This window comes from Zalophus californianus, chromosome 17 (assembly GCF_009762305.2).
Source record: "Zalophus californianus isolate mZalCal1 chromosome 17, mZalCal1.pri.v2, whole genome shotgun sequence".
Lineage (NCBI taxonomy): Eukaryota > Metazoa > Chordata > Mammalia > Carnivora > Otariidae > Zalophus > Zalophus californianus.
Genome location: NC_045611.1, coordinates 41541966 through 41559949, shown reverse-complemented (window position 1 = coordinate 41559949; position 17984 = coordinate 41541966). Strand labels below are relative to the sequence as shown.

Sequence of the window (17984 nt, the reverse complement as noted above, 5' to 3'; positions counted from 1 at the left end):
CTCTCTGAGACTTGGTCTTCTCCTGGGTCAAATGGAGATTATTTAATCCTTTTATTTGCCGAAGGGTCATGAGAATGAAACACAATCTCTATGAACTTTCAGCAGCTAGAGCAGAGATTCTGTTATTAACTTTATTATCGGTAGTAATAATAGCACAGATAGAAGAGAGTGACCTGCCACCCTAGGATCCCGGGGTGGGGGGAACAGGAGAGACTGTTTTTAAACTCCCAGCACCGGCCTGGTGTGTTTCCAGGGCAATGGATTTATTACAGGATGACCAACATATGCTATTTTGTTTAATACTCAATTTCTGATCTTAAGAGAGACAGGGAGTTTTTGCATCAGTCAGAGTTTCCCAAACACCTGTCCTGGCCCTGAGCTGGTCAGGTTCTTAGAATTAAAACAGTCCTTTCTGGACAGGCCTTTTCTTGTGCTGCATCTCAGAGTCTGCAGGCAGTGATGAGGAGGGTTTTTTGTTTCAGGGGTTCTTTTGGTTTTTTGTTTGTGTGGTTGGTTTCTTTTGTTTTGTTTTTTGTTTTTTTGCTTTTGTTTTACATTTACTCGATCGTTTGTCCTTGGTTGTTGCCACTCTTTACTTTAAAACTCTTGAACAACCCCTGATGCACACACTTCGCCCCCCTTCCTCTCCGTCGCCCCCACCCCCCCCCCCGTTTTTTTGAAGAGAAGGAAATGGTTGGCTTGTTTTGAAAGCAGATTGTATTCCGTTCTACCTGCGGGCATCTACCGCGACCGCCAAACACAGTAGCAACTGCGCAAAAGTGTCCCTCGGTTGGGGGAGGGGGTTAGGGACTGCAAGAACTCCGCGCGGAGGGGCGTGGCCCCGCGGGCGGTTGGGGGGCTTCCGGCTCCGGCGTCAGGTTCTAGGCACTGTGTTCGCCAGGCATCTGGCCCTGGAGTCCACGGGTCAACGTGGGGTGGGCTGGTGAGAGGATGGTGTGAACCCAGGCGTCCCCCTTTCACTCCTAAACTAGGCGCGTCTACACCCCAGCCTAAGGGCTTTAATATGCACTTTCGTCGCAATACCTTCGGCCAGTTCGAGGGAGCACGATCTGACCCCATTTTGCAGCTGAGAAAACTGAGGTTTGAAGTGGTAGTTAAAGGCACTCGAGGACATCCAGTCTCTGCGGCACAAGACTCTGGGGATCCCCCAGCGCGGTCCGCGACCCGCAGTGAATCTGCCTAGTCTCTGCAGCGAGGGTGGGGGAATAATGGGGTTGACCGCCACGCCAAAAGGTCTGAGTCACCCAGCTAAGGCCCGCAGGGGCGCAACGAACTCTTCCTCCCCGTCCCCGACTCGGTCTCGGGTCCCCGCGAGGCGGAAGCTGTTCCTGATCGCTCGGCTCAGGGTCCAGCACTCCCACCGCGCCCTCTACGTGGCGTCGGGTTTGGTCACTGTCCCCGCGGTGTCCGTGCTCCTTCAGGGAGGGGCCACGACTTCATCCGGGCGCACCGCGTTTACCCCCGGGGCTCCAGACAAGGCGCCGGGTTCCTAGCTCCAGCCTTGCTGCAGCCTCGGAGACCCCCGGCCCGCCTCTGTGCCGCAGGGCTGACACAGTATCGAAGCCCAGATTAGGGCCGCGAGGCTCGGAGAAAGCGAGTGAGGCGCCCAGGGCCCCCAGTTCTCCCCGCGGCGAGCCTCGGACCTGGGGCGCGGCTCCGCCCGGCCAATCCGGAGCAGGGGCGGGGCCAGGGGCGTGGTCTCGGCGGACCCGGCTGGGACTCCAGGGCTCGGGGCCTGCCCCGGGGCGGGGCTGGAGGGGCGGCCGCGCGGGCGGGGCAGGACGGGGGCGGATCCCGGCGCCCTCCCGGGACGACGCGCTGCAAAGCCTCACTTAGTCCGCCCTCCGCGTCCGCACCGCCAGCATGACCGACGCGCTGCTACCCGCGGGCCCCCAGCCGCTGGAAAAAGAGAGCGACGGCTACTTTCGGAAGGTGGGTGGCCTCGGGTGGGCGGGCCGCCTACGGAGAGCTCCCGACCTCCTGCCCCCAGGCTGCGGAGGGGGCTGCGGGAGCGCGCGGCCGGGGTTGACCAGGCCCGGAGGGGGAGGGGGCGCACTGGCCTGGGGCGGGCGGGGCAGAGGCTCCGGGTGAGGGCTCGGGCGGCTGAGAACCCGCAGGCACAGTGCAGGTGGCTTCCGGGGCTGGGGGGCGGGGAGGGGTGCCTGGGGCTGCCCCGCGCAGGTGGCTGCAGAGGCTGGGGGCAAGGAGGGGTGCCCGTGGCCGCTCCGGCCGGCGATCCCGCGCGACTGGGGAAGGGATCAATGCCTAGTTTTGGGGGCTCCCGCGGCCTTGCGGCACGTTGGGACCGGAGCCCACCTTGAACCCGAGCGCTGGTCGGGGCGCGGGTGGAGTTAGTGGGATCACTCCAGGTGGCTTGGCGTTCTCCTCTTGCTTCCAGACGCTTCCAAGTGTCCGCTTCTTCGCCTTTTAGAAGGCAGGGGAGATTTGTCGGTGGGAGGTGACCTCGGGCGTTGCCCCCTTTTCTGCCCCGAGTCGCCTGGGAGGGAGTACGCGCAGCAGACTTGGGGGCGCGGCCTCGCCCCTGCTCATTTTATGCCAGAGCGGATTTATCTGTTTGTTGGAGAGACCTGCAAAGAGTGCGGGCTCCGCGGGAGATTGGTACGTCCTTGCCCGCCTCGGCACACCCCGCGCCACCCGCCCGCTGGGATAACAGCCCGGCAGCCCAGTCCCTCAAAAGCGACCACAGCCCGCAGGGTGGGGGCGCGGAGATGCCCGCAGGTGGCCAGGCCTGCAGTACAAAGATGCTTTCGAACCCAGAGACACGGTGACACTTTCCACCCTGCCTCCTTGGAGGTTCTAGCGAGTCTAAAAATAGCCTTTGGAGGTTGGCCAGCTTTGACTGGGTAGGTTGAGAGATTGTTGTGGTTTTTTTTGTTTTGTTTTGTTTTTATAGCTTATAGGACAGCAGGCGGAGTGCCTAATTATAAATAGGGAAGTGAAACTGTTTCCCACGAGACAATCCTTAATTGTTAAAAAGCCTAACGATCCAGTCGGCAAACGAACTTGGAATCTTTCCTTCTTTCACCTGACACAGGCTTTGGGCTTTTCCTCTTGGGTGAGGAGCAGTGGCCCCACGGGATGTGCAGGACAGGAAGGGAACTAGAAACAGGTGAGGTTAGAGTGGGAAAAATACTTTTTGGTTAAATTGCTTTTAGCATTAAAAAAAAAGAGTAGTTTTAAAGTATATTTAAGTTTAAAGATGTCATCATGGAATTACAGGATTATAACTTCTAATTATGTGTGGCATTTGGGACAGAGGATCACAGGCCGTGGAAATGCAGAAGGAGGTGGGGCCTGGGAATCCCTAGATCTTGGGCCTAAGGCCCCAGAACCTGACTGCCACCCTGACAAAATTCCTGTGTAGTGTTCAGCAAGTTGCTGTCTCTTCCTGGGACTTCATTTCCCCCCCCCCCGAATCGTTTCTTTTCTCAACAGGTGGAAGTCTGGACCCACAGCAGCATTTGGGGGAAATGACAGAGGGAGGGGAACACCTGTGAGGGTTCCATCCCCAAGTCTTCCAGAACAGGTTTTCCAGGGGAGGATGAGCACAGCTTGAAAGAGAGGGGATGGCCTGGTTGGCAGGGGAGCTGGGAAAGGATGCAAGGTTGGGTGTTTTTAGATGCAGTTTCTCTGGTGGTCATTAGGAGAATCGTGGGTGCAAAATAAGATGAAACACTGGTTTACAATTAGAAACATCTCTTTTGAAAAGGAGATCTTGTAATGATCTTTGTGCTACATCATACCAGCCCCCAAAATGTTTTTTGTACCAGAATATTAAAAGGTGTTGACGTTGAACCCCTTCTCAATTTGTGATCTGAGCCAGTTTGACCTAAAACAAATGCTCCCTGAATGAAAGGTAGATGTTATACAGGTGAAAAGAGTAGGAAGAGTGCTTCAGGTAGAGGGAACAGCATGGGCAAGGGCATGAATTGGAACCCTCGAGGGTGTGCAGCCTTAAGTGGGAACGAGGCTGTTCGGAGCCATGCATCCTGCTAAGGAACCAGGGAACCTCAGGGACCCATTCGAGTGTTTCAAGAAGGACCAGATGTGAAAGATTCATGTCCCAGAAAGCTGAGTGATCTGTGAATGGGGGCTGGGGGAGAGGCCAGGGAGGATGGGGGTTTAGCTCCCTGAAATTTCCATCATCTCTGCCCTGCCTGCTCTGATACCATCGAGGACTTTCCAGTCAGTTATAAAGTGCTGTGTAAACACAGCCTCACCACCCATCCTAACCACCAGCCTGCACCCTGAACTCAAACCGGGGGTCCAGCCTCGAGACAGGGATCCTAGTGAGGAGGTCAGAATGATGAGCAACAGCAGTGTCAGCGGGGATGGGAAGAGCTAACAGACGGGATGTGGTGGGGAAGGTGCTGATGACAGGAATCCAAACTATCTGCCTGAGATGTCTGGGTGGATGGGCAGGCACCTGACCCCGCAGGCACCAGGCGGGGGAACCTGGATCCTGGTGTAGGGCAGGTGGATTTGAGGCCCCCATGACATATCCAAGTGGTGGTCTCACGGGGGAGTCCACTCTACAGACCTGACAGGCATGAGAGCACCCTGGCTGGAGATGCGGCTTTGGGGGTGCACCAGTTGGGAGGCATCTGGGGTGTTGTGAGGGGGCCCAAGACAGAAGGGAATAATACATCCACTTAAGGGACAAGCAGAGGGATGGGAAGCAAGCCAGAAGGGCTGCAGTGTCAAGGAAGCCGAGAGAAGGGCGCCTGGGTGGCTCAGTCGTTAAGCGTCTGCCTTCGGCTCAGGTCATGATCTCAGAGTCCTGGGATCAAGTCCCACATCGAGCTCCCTGCTCAGCGGGAAGCCTGCTTCTCCCTCTCCCACTCCCCCTGCTTGTGTTCCCTCTCTCGCTGTGTCTTTCTCTATCAAATAAATAAATAAAATCTTAAAAAAAAAAAAAGGAAGCTGAGAGAAGAGTCTTTTCCGTGGAGAGGTGGGGTTGACAAGTCAGAGGAGCGCTGGAAAATACTGGATTTAGTTCTTTAGGGGGTTGTTAGCTAATAAGTGGGTAGTCAGGGGCAAAAGCCAATGTAGTGGGGTGCAGAGGGGAGAAGGGCAGAGAAGGTGATAGTCGGGAGATTAGAGGAGAGAGAAGGCAAGTTCATTTCAGAGTGAGGAAGTCTAGAGCCTTTTTAAAGCTGTGTGGGAAAAGAAGTTTGGGGCAGAGGGCACGGTTGAAGATTCAGGGGAGAAAGGAGGGAAGGAAGGAAGGAAAGAAGGAAAGAAAGAAAGAAAGAAAGAGAAAGAAAGAAAGAAAGAAAAGTTGGAGACAGCTGCTGCACATCCGGGGTGGATGAGCCAACCAGGGGCAGTACCCAAGAACCCCTGAGACTGGAGATGCCCCCAGGGTGAGCTCCTCCATCCCATCTTTGGGCTTGGGAAATTTTGTACACACTCAGAGCATCAAATTAATTGCTACTGAAATCAGGCTTCTCTTTCATCCGAATGTTCTTTATTCTGTCTTTTCTCTCCTTCCTTTTTTTCCTCAAAAATGGCATTCTGCTCCATTCATTCAAAAAGCATTTATTGAGTGACAGCTCTGAGCCTGACCCCTGTCAGATGCTGGGGCAGACTCGACTCTCGCTCAGTGTGGCTTCTGGCTTCTGTGGCTGATCGCGGTGGGCCTCATGTCCTGGGGTGCGGGCAGTGCTGGGAGTCAGCGCTTTGTCCAGATAGATAGCTCAGGCCAGGCTTGAATAGGAATCCGCTTCTTTGCTTTAGAGCAGAGAGCAAAAAAGTGTGTTTGGGAGGGGCTTGTCGGGGGGGGGGGGGTCCGTAGTCCATATTCAGAGCTTCAACTGTGTTTTGTGTGACTTGCATACAAAATGCAAACAAATTGCCCAAAAGTTCACTCTGCCGGCAGGGCCTAGACCCCGAATGTACAAGGCAATCATTGGCAGAAAGGGAGGTCCCCAGTAAATCAGGGTCTTCTTGGGGTCACATAGCTCTTGGCTGTATGGAGCCCGAGGACACGGACACAGCTTGGCCCCAGGCCACCAGTATAGACTCTGGCCTCCTGGGGCTGGCAGCTGGGGTGGAGTGGGGGGGGGGGGTCTCTGAATTAAAAACAAACAAAACCCACAGAAAACTTTCTGGTCTATTGCAATGTGTTTCTCTCTTCTCTGGCTTCTTACTGGTTTTTCCTTTTTTCCCTTTACATCAATATCTTTACATAGAGGCACAAGTTCTATAACCATACGTTACTTTCTTAAAAGAAAGACCAGTGGAAAGGGAGCTTCTTTTTCCCAAACAGATTTTCATGCTCGTCTTGATGGAAGAGAGTGGGAGAATGGAAGAAGGCGTGTTCTAGTTAATGCAGAGGAATGTAAGTTTCTGGGGCACCACATCCTTAGAGCAGGTCCTGTCTCCAGAGATCTCTGGCTGCTGTTGTCCTAAAACCTGCAGGAAAATCCTGTCTGTGGCCAAGAGAAAACGAGCTGGAGAAAAACTCGAGAAAGCCCTTCCCCAGGGCTGTTGAAAGGGCCCTCCATGAAAGGTCTTAGCAGAGTGTGGAAGGATTGAATCAGGACAAAGTGCAGTATTGTCTGTCCTTATCTCTGCCTCTTCATCCTTTGGGAATACTAATGACCCGAAATGAATTTAGCTCCATTGTTTTTACCCCAGAGCTGGAGGAGAAGTTGTTTCTTGTCCACAGAAACCTCCAGGCGGGCCAGGGCCCCAAGGTTCACCGTGTCCTGGTTTATGGTACCCGTTTTCTCTGGGCTTCCTCAAGGCTCCAGCAGAGAAGGAAGAATTCTTTTTTTTTTTTTTTTTTTACCTAGAAACTCCTAGTTCCCGCTCTGCACCATTCATCTTAGTGAAGTGTAATTCTGTGTTAGACACGTACGCACATCATATAATTATGAGCACACTTGTGTGTGGGGATGCTTCCTTTTGGGCTAGGTCCACAGAGCACAGTGTGGGTCCTGGGGTCTCCATCAGCTTCAGTTTTATTGGGTAGTGATAACGTCCCTCCAGGTGTCTGGACCCATCCCCTTGGAGCCCTGAATCCTCTCCCAGATGGGGAGGGAGGGAAGAGGGGTGTGAAAGTTGGTGATGCTGCCCTCTCCCTACCCGGTACACCACCATGGTCTAAGCCAGGTCCTAAAGGCCAGGCTGGCTCCAGGTTGATCATGGCCTTGGGGAGCACCTGCCTGGCTGCACGGGCGCACACTAGCAGTCCAGAGGCTGTGTATGACAAATAACTCTTCACACTGTGGGATCCTGGCCAGGAGGAGTTGCCTGGCAGAAACAGAATTTCCAGGGTGACTCAGAGGAGAGTCAGCGTGATGGGCTAGCTGTGACACTGTAAATGTCCCTTGCTTCGTGGGGCTATTTGGATGGATCCCATGACACCACCTGTTGATACGAGGCATTGGCCTTAGCCTCCTCACCACTTCCTTCTCTGGGTCAGGTGCCAGAGTCTTGTGACAGAAAGGCTGCATTGGAGGTCGCTGCAGGGGACAGTGGGATGGCAGGGGCAGCCCAGCCACAGGATAGGGTGGCAAAGTGGGCAGCAAGGGGCACCGGCCAGGAGCGAGATCTGCCTGCAGCACCAGGGACAGGGGGAGAGATGTGAGTCCTTCTGGCCTTTCCAGTCAGATCCACGCTTCACTATGGCTGTATGCCCTTAGCAAGTCCCAGGTTTTGACTGGGTTGTAAGAAGAGGAAAGGGCAGAGGTGATCGAGAACTTCAGAAGTAGTTTCTTTTTCTCCGATATTATTTGTATTATAAAAGTAACATGAATTATTGTAATTCCAGAAAAAAGTAATTACAGGGGCACCTGGCTGGCTCAGGGTCGGAGGAACGAATGACTCTTATCTTGGAGTCGTGCGTTCGAGCCCCACGTTGGGTGTAGCGATTACTAAAATAAACTTTAAAAAAAGGTAATTACAGAAGTGTACAAATTCACACACATATACCAGCCCTTACCCCGCACAGACGCGCTCTGTAGACAAGAACCGTTAACTGTGGCTGAGTGAATCCTCCCAGTTGAAATAAGCAGGTCATTAGTTGGAACTGGAAATATATCTGATTCATGGAAATTTTGGGGTTTGTAAAAGCTTTGTTACTCATTCAACACAATGAAAAACAACTGTGAGTGGTACACAGAAGGTGATGGTAAAGATTCGTAGAAGTGACTGAAGGCAGCCTTTAGTTAAAGATTATGGCAAAGTGTTGATTTCATATTGTGTCCCCCCTTGTCTCCCCCGCCCTGTGTGAATGGTTGGGGATGCCGAAGTAGAGCAGGTGCTCTTTGATGTACAGCCCCCATGCCCGGCAGAGATCCCGGAAGGGCAGGAGGGCTCTTGAAAAATGCCGGACTTACGCTTTACTTTTTATGGATACAGAAAAGCTAGATTCTGTTCATCATCCAGCCTGCCCCGAATCCCAGCATGGTGAAAAGTTAAATTAGATGTGTGTGCGTATTGCACGATATTACCTGCTATTTCAGTGTTTTCAGGGTGACAGCTTCTGGCTAACTCACAGACAGTTCTGTTTTCCAGAGTTGGGTGGTTGAGTGGGGATTGCATAACTAGGAAGGAGTGACAGAAGCAGAGAAAGTATCTTTGTGCTACAGGAGCGGCAAAAAGCACCCTCTTTCCCACATGCTGTGTGAGGGGAGCTCTAGATAGGCGACCCTGCCCCCAGTCTCACGCTGGACCTGGAGACCCTGGGTTCACACTCTGCCTTCAGTTTGCTGCAGAAACATCTCCGTGTGTAAGCTTTCTCTTTGGCTGTGTGGAAGAAGAGCTGTGCTGGTTTTCTGGGGTGAGGGGAGCCAGGTGCCAGGCACTGACCTGAGTGCAGGGTGTGGGGGGGGTGGTTGGGGAGGGGTGTGGGGAGGGAAAGACGGTTCCATTCCCTCTGCATCTGCCGTCTGGGTGGCCTGGCCTTTCTGCCTTCCTCAGGTCTGTCTCTGCAAGGTGTAGGCTGAGTAGCTTTTCCTTCCTGGCAAATTAAGTGCCTCCAGTTTGCGCCTGGGTATTGCTTTTAAATACTTGTTTCCCAGCTGAGTGATGGGACTAGGCGCAAAGGGCACACCAGGGAGATGTTGACAAAGGGAGTTTTCACTCGAGGTGAACTTATTCTAATTAGGACTCATGAAAGAATTAATTGCAGATGCCAGAAAAATCCAATCCAAAATGACACATAAACACACTGTGGCGCATCCCTACAATGGAATTCTAGCAATGAGAAGGAGCAGGCCACTGATGAGTGCAACCGTATGGGTGAATCTCAAAGCATAATATTGAAGCACAGTAAGCCAGACACAGAAGAGTCTGTACTATATGATTCCATTTATCTGAAGTTCTAGGACAGGCAGAAGTCTGTGGTGATAGAAACCAGAGTGTTGGTGGCCTGGGGGGTGATGAAAATGTTCTTTTTGATTGGAGTAGTGGTTACAGAGGTTTATACATTTGTCCAAACTCATCGAACTGTATATTTAGAATCTGTATGTTTTACTATGTGTAATTTATACCTCAATTTAAAAAGTAGCTTCGGCACGAAAGGGAATGCATTGGCTCCTGTAACAGCAGTCCGGAGGAATCGTTCCAGGTCTGGCTTGATCTAGGGCTCAAATGCTGCTACGAACAATTTCTCAGCTGTGTTCCCCTGGATTGGTTTTCATTTCTGGGGAGACACTCCCCACCGATGGTAAAGGCCAGTAGGGGAAAATGAAGATGTTTTCCTGATGGGTTCTGATTATCCTATGTCAGGTGCTCACTCTGAGTCAGGGTCACTCCCTCTCAGGGGCCAGGGGCCTTCAATTTCCTACTGAGTAGGCATGAAGTCAGTGTTTTTCCTCTTGGAAAGGAGATGGGGGAGCATTGAGTTACCACCCTTGACTGTCAAGGGCTGTGAGGTGGGAGAGTGGCAGAATGGGACAGGTCACTGTGACCAAAGGATGCTCAGTGTTGCTGGGCAGCTCAGCCGGGAAGCATGGGAGGGGTGTCTGGGGGTCGCAGCCAAGCTGTCCTGGCACCCCCCTCCACACCCCCCCCCCCCCCCCCGTATTCCTGCTGCTGGCTGCTTCACGGCTCACCTTAGAGTGGCAGCAAGCAGGGACATGGGCTTCAGTCCTGGCCCCGCCCTCCGTGCCCGGAGGATCTTGAGTAACTCACTTGACCAGCAAGCCTCAGAACTGGGGGATCGCAGCTGCTGTCCCAGCATCCACACCGGCAGGCTGACTCATGGGACATCCCATATGGTGAAGCCGAGGTGTCACTGGGATCTCGGCTAATGTCCCAGGGTCCACACCAGCGGTCTGACTCATGGGACACACCATGTGATGAAGTTGAGGCTTTACTTAGTGTACTTGCTCTTCTGGGTGTTGGCTGTGGGACCATCCTTCCAGCATTTTAACCCTGTTGGAGTTGCCCCCACCTTAGTCTGGGAAGGGAACCAACAGACTCTGTGTGGTGGAAAGACTCACTTCACTGTAGGACTGTGACCCTCGAGGCCAGGATGGTTCAGCAACGCCCCCCCCCGCCAACACACCATTCCTGGTTCCCAGGCTAGGCAGGTGTGACAGGTGCTGCTTGGGGCCCTGGCACAACCCCTCCAGTTTGCAGTCACTCAACATCCTGTTATGAACCCACCAAGAAGGAAGGCATGAGTGAGGACTGTGGGTTCCCAGCAGCAGAGAACCACTGGTGGGGGCCAGTGGACAGCTAGCAGCCTCTGGAGATGCCAGGGGGTCTTTATAGCAGTCTTGCCCAGATTTGCCTCACGGGGCTCCCAGAAGCTTCCATGTAGTCTTGTGGGCTCCTAGTGTTTCCAGCTGGCCCAGCATTCCTACCTGTCAGTAAGAAGTAATGTCGTTTTGGTTCCAATTACTCAATCATATCTAATCCTAGGCATTCCTCTGTCTTATCTAGAAACCTGACTCCGCATCTGTGGGCCAGCCAGAAGTTGGGTAAAGTATAGGAGCAGGAAAAAGTTCTTACCTGTGAGCTGGAATGGCTGCTTATCTTAGCTCCGGGAATGTACATAAAGGAATTTGTTATTAAAGCCTTTCTGTAAAATGGAACACAGCTTGGGTTGAAGCATGTGATTTTGAGTCAGATCAGACCATCCCTTCATAGTAATTTTGGAAAGCATAAAGGAAAAGGAGGGCCATTATTTTAGAACTTTAATATTCATTTAGCTTCACATTAAAAGACATGTCAGTCTTCTATCTGCAAAAAGATAGTTTCCTGATTTTTATTTTAAATCAGAGATCATTGAGTGGTTGGAAAGATGTTAGCTGTAAGACCATTCCAATTCAGATTATGAATATATGTGTAATTGGAACTTGGGGATGCTGCTGGGGGCAGGTGGGTGGTGACCTGCTGGCAAGTAAGAATGAGAAAACTTTGTGGAAGGAGGAACTTAACTCGTTTCTGACCCACTGGTCCAAAGGCCACTGATACGGGGAATCCCTGAGAAGATTAGGGCTCTGAATAACTTCTCCCTCCTTGGGGTGGAGGCCACGGGCATGGCTTGGGCAGAGGTGGGGCCGAGTTGAATGGCAGGGATGCAGTTGCAGAGAAAGGACATCTCTAAACGGAGTGCTGCCCACCAGCCACCCCCCGGGGTGTAACCGCAGCCCCCCTCAGTGGGCAGAATCTAAAGATAAGCTTCACAAAGGAATGGAGCCCTCACTCAGATCCCATGGCTTCTTACCTGACGGTGGGAAGCACACCGGTAGGTTAAAATGAAACTTTCATTCTGTTCTTAAACTTTTCAGAATGAAACATTGCAGTCCAAATGCTCTAGGAAATAATGAACAGACGACACAAGACAATTCACTGAAAAAGAAATTCATGTGATCAATAATTTATGAAAAAAAAAGTTTACCAATAATAAATGCAAATTGGAAGAACAGGATACCTGTTTTTGCATATCAACTTGGCAAAGATTAAAAATAATACTTTTCAGGCAGCGCCTGGGTGGCGCAGTTGGGTAAGTGCTGACTCTTGGTTTCAGCTCAGGTCATGAGATCGAGCCCTGCGTGGGGCTCCGTGCTCAGCACGGAGTCTGCTTGGGTTTCTCTCTCCTTCTGCCCCTCGCCCCTGCTCTCTCTCTAAGATAAATAAAAAGAATACTTTTCAATTCAAAAATAAAGACAACTCGGTTTAAAATGGGCCAATATCTGAATCGATATTTCTCCAAGGAAGATACACGAAGGGCCAATAAGCACGTGAAAAGATGTTAAACATCATTAACCATCAGGGAAATGCAAATCCAAACCATAATGAGATCTCACACACATTAGATTGTCTATTAAAAAAAATAATAACTAGTATTGTCAAGGATATGGATAAATTGGAACCCTCATATACCGTTGGTGGGAATGTAAAATCGTATAGCCACTTTGGAAAATAGTTTGACAGTTCCTCAGTTGGTTAGACCCAGGATTAACCATATGGCACAATAGTTCCACTCCTCGATATATACCCGAGAGAAAGGAAAACATAAAAACATCCACATAAAAATGTGTACACAGATAAGCAGCCTTATTCATAATAGCCAAAAAGTGAAAACACTCCCAAATGTCCATCAGCTGATGAATGGATAAATTAATGTCCTACATTCCTTTTTTTTTTTTTAAGATTTTATTCATCCATTTGACAGCATGAGAGAGCACAAGCAGGGGGAGCAGCAGAGGGTGAGGGAGAAGCAGGCTCCCCGCTGAGCAGGGAGCCCAATATGGGACTCCATCCCAGGGTCCTGGGATCATGACCTGAGCCAAAGGCAGACACTTAACCAACTGAGCCACCCAGGTGCCCCAATGTGGTATGTACTTATAATGGGGTATTAGTCCAGGACAAAAAGAAGTATATTACTGATACCTGCTCCAAGATGGATAAACCTTGAAAAATCATGCTAAGTGAAGGAGGCCCATCCCAAAAGACCATATTTTGTATAATTCCACTTGCATGAAATATCCAGAGTAAGCAAATCTATACAGACAAAGTAGATTTGTGGTTGCCTAAGGCTAAGGGGGAGAGGACAAGGGGTAGGGATTGCCTTTCTCTCTTGGAGGGTAATTAGGCTAGTGACCTGGAGGTCTTGAAGTTTCTAGGGCTATACCTTTGCCCTAGATATGGACCTTAAAGAAAAAAGTAGAGGTTTATAAAGATTCATGCTTACAAATATGCATCAAGTAATTATATCTAATAGCAGATACTTGGAAGCAATCTAAATGTCCCACTATAAGGAAATGGTAAATCGTTTTTTTTTTAAAAGGCCATAGTATTCAGTCATTAAAATCATGGTTTTGAGAAACATTTCGTAATAAAGGAAAGTTTAATGTTAGAGTATTACGTGAGAAATTTTGATATACTGTACGTGCCACTGTGCAGGAAAGGGTTAATATAGCAGGCTTGAGGCTGCTATTCTTGGGAAGGTCTGCTTGCAAAGGTTGGCCTCTCCCTGGCACCTGGGAACCTGGCTCTTGGAGTGTTCCCTTCATCCCCTAACTGATAAGGTTAGCTCACCGCCCCCAGACCGATGGCACAGACCACGTGGTTTATGAGGAACACCTGCTTTCTTGGAGTCTAGAATTTGGTTACGTGCTAGGCAGGGGGTGCCTTTGTGATCAGTCCCCAATAAAAACCCTGGGTGTTGATTTTCTAATGGGCCAACCTGGGCGGTGACATCATACACACGTGGCTGCGTTTTTGTTGCTGGGGGAAGGATATGCTCTGTGTGACCCTTCATGGGAGGGGGAAAGCATAAGGGAGGCTGCTGGTGGATTGCTCTAGAACCTACCCATGTCTTTCCCCCTTGTGATCCAGCTCTGTATCCTTACGAAGTTGCCGTCATATAGCTGTCAGTGCAGTTATATGCTGAGTCCTGTGAGTCTTAGTGAATCTGAATGTGGGGCTGGTCTTGGGAACTCCCAACACTGCACTAATATGAAAAATGACAATAAGCGTGTAAAACACACGGGCAGGGAGAAAACCACCGTACAGTGGCTGTTTTGGAGTTGCATTGTTATGAGTGACTTTTGTTTTCTTTTGATACTTCTCGATATTTTGTGTATTTCCCATTTTGATGTTACTTTTATTTTCAGAACAGGTTAGTTTTTAAAGCATTTCTGTTATATTCAACGTTGTCGTCATGTTTAGAGTGGCTGACCTCTGAAGGGTCATCTCTCATTTTCCCTTAGGGTTGCAATCCTCTTGCACAAACTGGCCGGAGCCGACTGCAGAATCAGAGGGCTGCCTTGAACCAGCAGATCCTGAAAGCTGTGCGGATGAGAACGGGAGCAGAAAACCTCCTGAAGTGAGTGACTGCTGGCTCCATTGCCTCGGTGGGGAGCCAGCCTTTCCTGGGGCCTGTCCGTCCCGAAACTCTCAGGCCTGCCCGGCTTCCTCTCTAGCTCTTGGGTTTTTTTTAACTTTGGGGGTCCCCTCCTTGTTGCTGGTGCCTGGAGCAGGCCCTTCCTTGCCTAGAGCTTGATTATGTTCAGGACAAGTATTTTACCCAGCCTGTTTGTGTGATTGGAGATGGGGGAAGCCAATGATCACATTCCTGTTTGTTTTCCCTGCTTTCTATGGGACGTGTCTGTTTTCTCTGTTGCCTAGTGGAGAAACTATGCCCGGTCTAGAATCACTGCTTGGTAACGGATGTATAAAGGAGAAGAAGGCAGGAGGGAAGGAATGGGACATTTCTTTTTTTTTTTTTTTTATAATTTTTTATTGTTATGTTAATCACCATACATTACATCATTAGTTTTTGATGTAGTGTTCCATGATTCATTGTTTGTGCATAACACCCAGTGCTCCACGCAGAACGTGCCCTCTTTAATACCCGTCACCAGGCTAACCCATCCCCCCACCCCCCTCCCCTCTAGAACCTCAGTTTGTTTTTCAGAGTCCATCGTCTCTCATGGTTCGTCTCCTCCTCCGACTTACTCCCCTTCATTCTTCCCTTCCTGCTATCTTCTTTTTTTTTTCTTAACATATATTGCATTATTTGTTTCAGAAGTACAGATCTGTGATTCAACAGTCTTGCACAATTCACAGCGCTCACCATAGCACATACCCTCCCCAATGTCTATCACCCAGCCCCCCCATCCCTCCCACCCCCCACCACTCCAGCAACCCTCAGTTTGTTTCCTGAGATTAAGAATTCCTCATATCAGTGAGGTCATATGATACATGTCTTTCTCTGACTGACTTATTTCACTCAGCGTAACACCCTCCAGTTACATCCACGTCGTTGCAAATGGCAAGATCTCATTCCTTTTGATGGCTGCATAATATTCCATTGTGTACATATACCACTTCTTCCTTATCCATTCATCTGTCGATGGACATCTTGGCTCTTTCCACAGTTTGGCTATTGTGGACATTGCTGCTATAAACATCGGGATGCACGTACCCCTTCGGATCCCTACATTTGTATCTTTGGGGTAAATACCCAGGAGTGCAATTGCTGGATCGTATGGTAGCTCTATTTTCAACTGTTTGAGGAACCTCCATACCGTTTTCCAGAGTGGCTGCACCAGCTTGCATTCCCACCAACAGTGTAGGAGGGTTCCCCTTTCTCCGCATCCCCGCCAACATCTGTCGTTTCCTGACTTGTTAATTTGAGCCATTCTGACGGGTGTGAGGTGGTATCTCATTGAGGTTTTGATTTGGATTTCCCTGATGCCAAGCGATGTTGAGCACTTCTTCATGTGTCTGTTGGCCATTTGGATGTCTTCTTTGAAAAAATGTCTGTTCATGTCATATGCCCATTTCTTGATTGGATTATTTGTTCTTTGGGTGTTGAGTTTGGTAAGTTCTTTATAGATTTTGGATACTAGCCCTTTATCTGATATGTCGTTTGCAAATATTTTCTCCCATTCTGTCAGTTGTCCTTTGGTTTTGTGGACTGTTTCTTTTGCTGTGCAAAAGCTTTTCATCTTGATGAAGTCCCAATAGTTCATTTTTGCCCTTGCTTCCCTTGCCTTTGGCGATGTTTCTAGGAAGACGTTGCTGCGGCTGAGGTCGAAGAGGTTGCTGCCTGTGTTCTCCTTTAGGATTTTGATGGACTCCTGTCTCCCGTTTAGGTCTTTCAACCATTTGGAGTCTATTTTTGTGTGTGGTGTAAGGAAATGGTCCAGTTTCATTCTTCTGCATGTGGCTGTCCAATTTTCCCAACACCATTTGTTGAAGAGACTGTCTTTTTTCCATTGGACATTCTTTCCTGCTTTGTCATAGATTAGTTGACCATAGAGTTGAGGGTCTATTTCTGGGCTCTCTATTCCGTTCCATCGATCTATGTGTCTGTTTTTGTGCCAGTACCATACTGTCTTGATGATGACAGCTTTGTAATAGAGCTGTAAGTCCGGAATTGTGATGCCGCCAGCTTTGCTTTTCTTTTTCAACATTCCTCTGGCTGTTCGGGGCCTCTTCTGGTTCCATACAAATTTTAGGATTATTTGTTCGGGAATGGGCCATTTCTGTTGCCAGTGTCCATCCCTCTAAAGAGAGGACCCAGTGCAGCCCCATGGCCTTGGGGCTCTGGTGGGAAAATACTTATCAAGCTTAGAACTCAGTGAAGCTTTACCTGTGTCACAGGCAGCTCTAAGCCCTCCCCACACCTTTTGGTGCAATGCCAGACAGGTGTGTCAGCTTCCTCTTGTTTATAGAGGGTAGCTTTTCTTCTTCCTTCAGAGTTTGGGGGTAACTCTTGTCAGCTGCATGCCGCCTTCTGCACTGGGTGGTCAACACTGTGCCTGCTGCCCGGCCAAGTGAGAGAGATGCCTCCTGCAGTCTCAGAAAGAGACATGGGGCGCTCGCAGGGGCCTGGAACCCACAAACCTGGAGGGAACCCGGAAACCTGGCAGGATATGGATACTGGGTGTTCCCAGTGGGTCAGCTGCACCGTTGGAGGCCTGGAGAGCCCAGAGGCTGCTCTGAGACTGTTGGGAAAAGCAAATACACCAAACCAGGTGTTTGTAACAGAGCTGCGATACTCTGATGGTCAGATACGGCCCAGTAGCATGATCAGCTCCGCCACAGGGGCTGCTCCCCTGAGCACCCAGTAAAGGTAGGAGGCATAAACTTAGGGCAGCTTCATTTGTGAATCCTTCTGTGTCTGCTTCCTAGGAAAGATGTCTGAGATACTAAGTGCGGGAACAGGGAGATGCAGGACACCATGCCCTGCATATGTGTTTAAAGGATTGGTATGTTTGCTTTTGTGCACGCAGAGACTTTTTCCAGAAAGAAGCTGTTAGAGTCAGCTCGGGGGGGGGGGGGGCGGGGCAAGATCAGGGATGGGGGTGGAGGTGACTCTTACTTGTCATGTTACTTCCTCTGGTGTCTGGATGTTCTTTTACGAAGTGCCTGAATTACTTTTATTCATTTTTATTGTGAGATCCTGCAAAGGCCTGGAGGATAGTATCACCAACCACCTAAACCTGCCACCAGCTCAGGAACAACAGTGCCTTGTGTCGGCATTGATGTACGTGGGCTAGCAGAGAACACAAGTCCTGGCGTGGCCAGGGTTCTGGAAACCTCTTCTCTGGCTACTTCTTTAACAGGGTAGAAGCTAGGTTGTGACTGGAGGGGACGGCGAAGCCATTATAACATTTCACCCTTATTTTATTTTTTTTTTAAGTTTATTTACTTATTTATTTTTAAGTAATCTCTACACCCAACGTGGGGCTTGGACTCAGAACCCTGCGATCAAGAGTCACAAGCTCCCCTGCCTGAACTAGCCAGACGCCCCACGACATTTCACCTTTTAAAATTGTCTGGCAGGTTTAAAAAAAAAAAAAAGAGTCGGTCATTTAAAATGTCTGGCAGTGTCTTTGTCCCCAGAGAAGTCTGGAGCTGGGGACGGTCAGATCCACGGTATAGTGGACCTCATGCATCCGGTGTAGCTTGGGAGAAGCCCCCATTTTGGGATCGGCGGCCCTGGGCCAGCTGAGCTTGCC

The 17984-nt window shown here is 50.1% G+C and overlaps 1 protein-coding gene across 1 annotated transcript in view; it reads left to right on the top strand.

Moving 5' to 3' along the window:
* The first annotated feature begins 1826 nt into the window (after window positions 1-1826).
* The window catches only part of RHPN2 (rhophilin Rho GTPase binding protein 2), a 58664-nt gene continuing 42506 nt past the window's right edge, over window positions 1827-17984 (top strand). Inside the window, exons 1-2 of the mRNA XM_027619729.2 lie at window positions 1827-1953; window positions 14223-14338. Of these exons, the coding sequence (XP_027475530.1) occupies window positions 1885-1953; window positions 14223-14338 (185 nt within the window). The 5' untranslated portion in view covers window positions 1827-1884. The remainder of the gene's footprint in view (window positions 1954-14222; window positions 14339-17984) is intronic.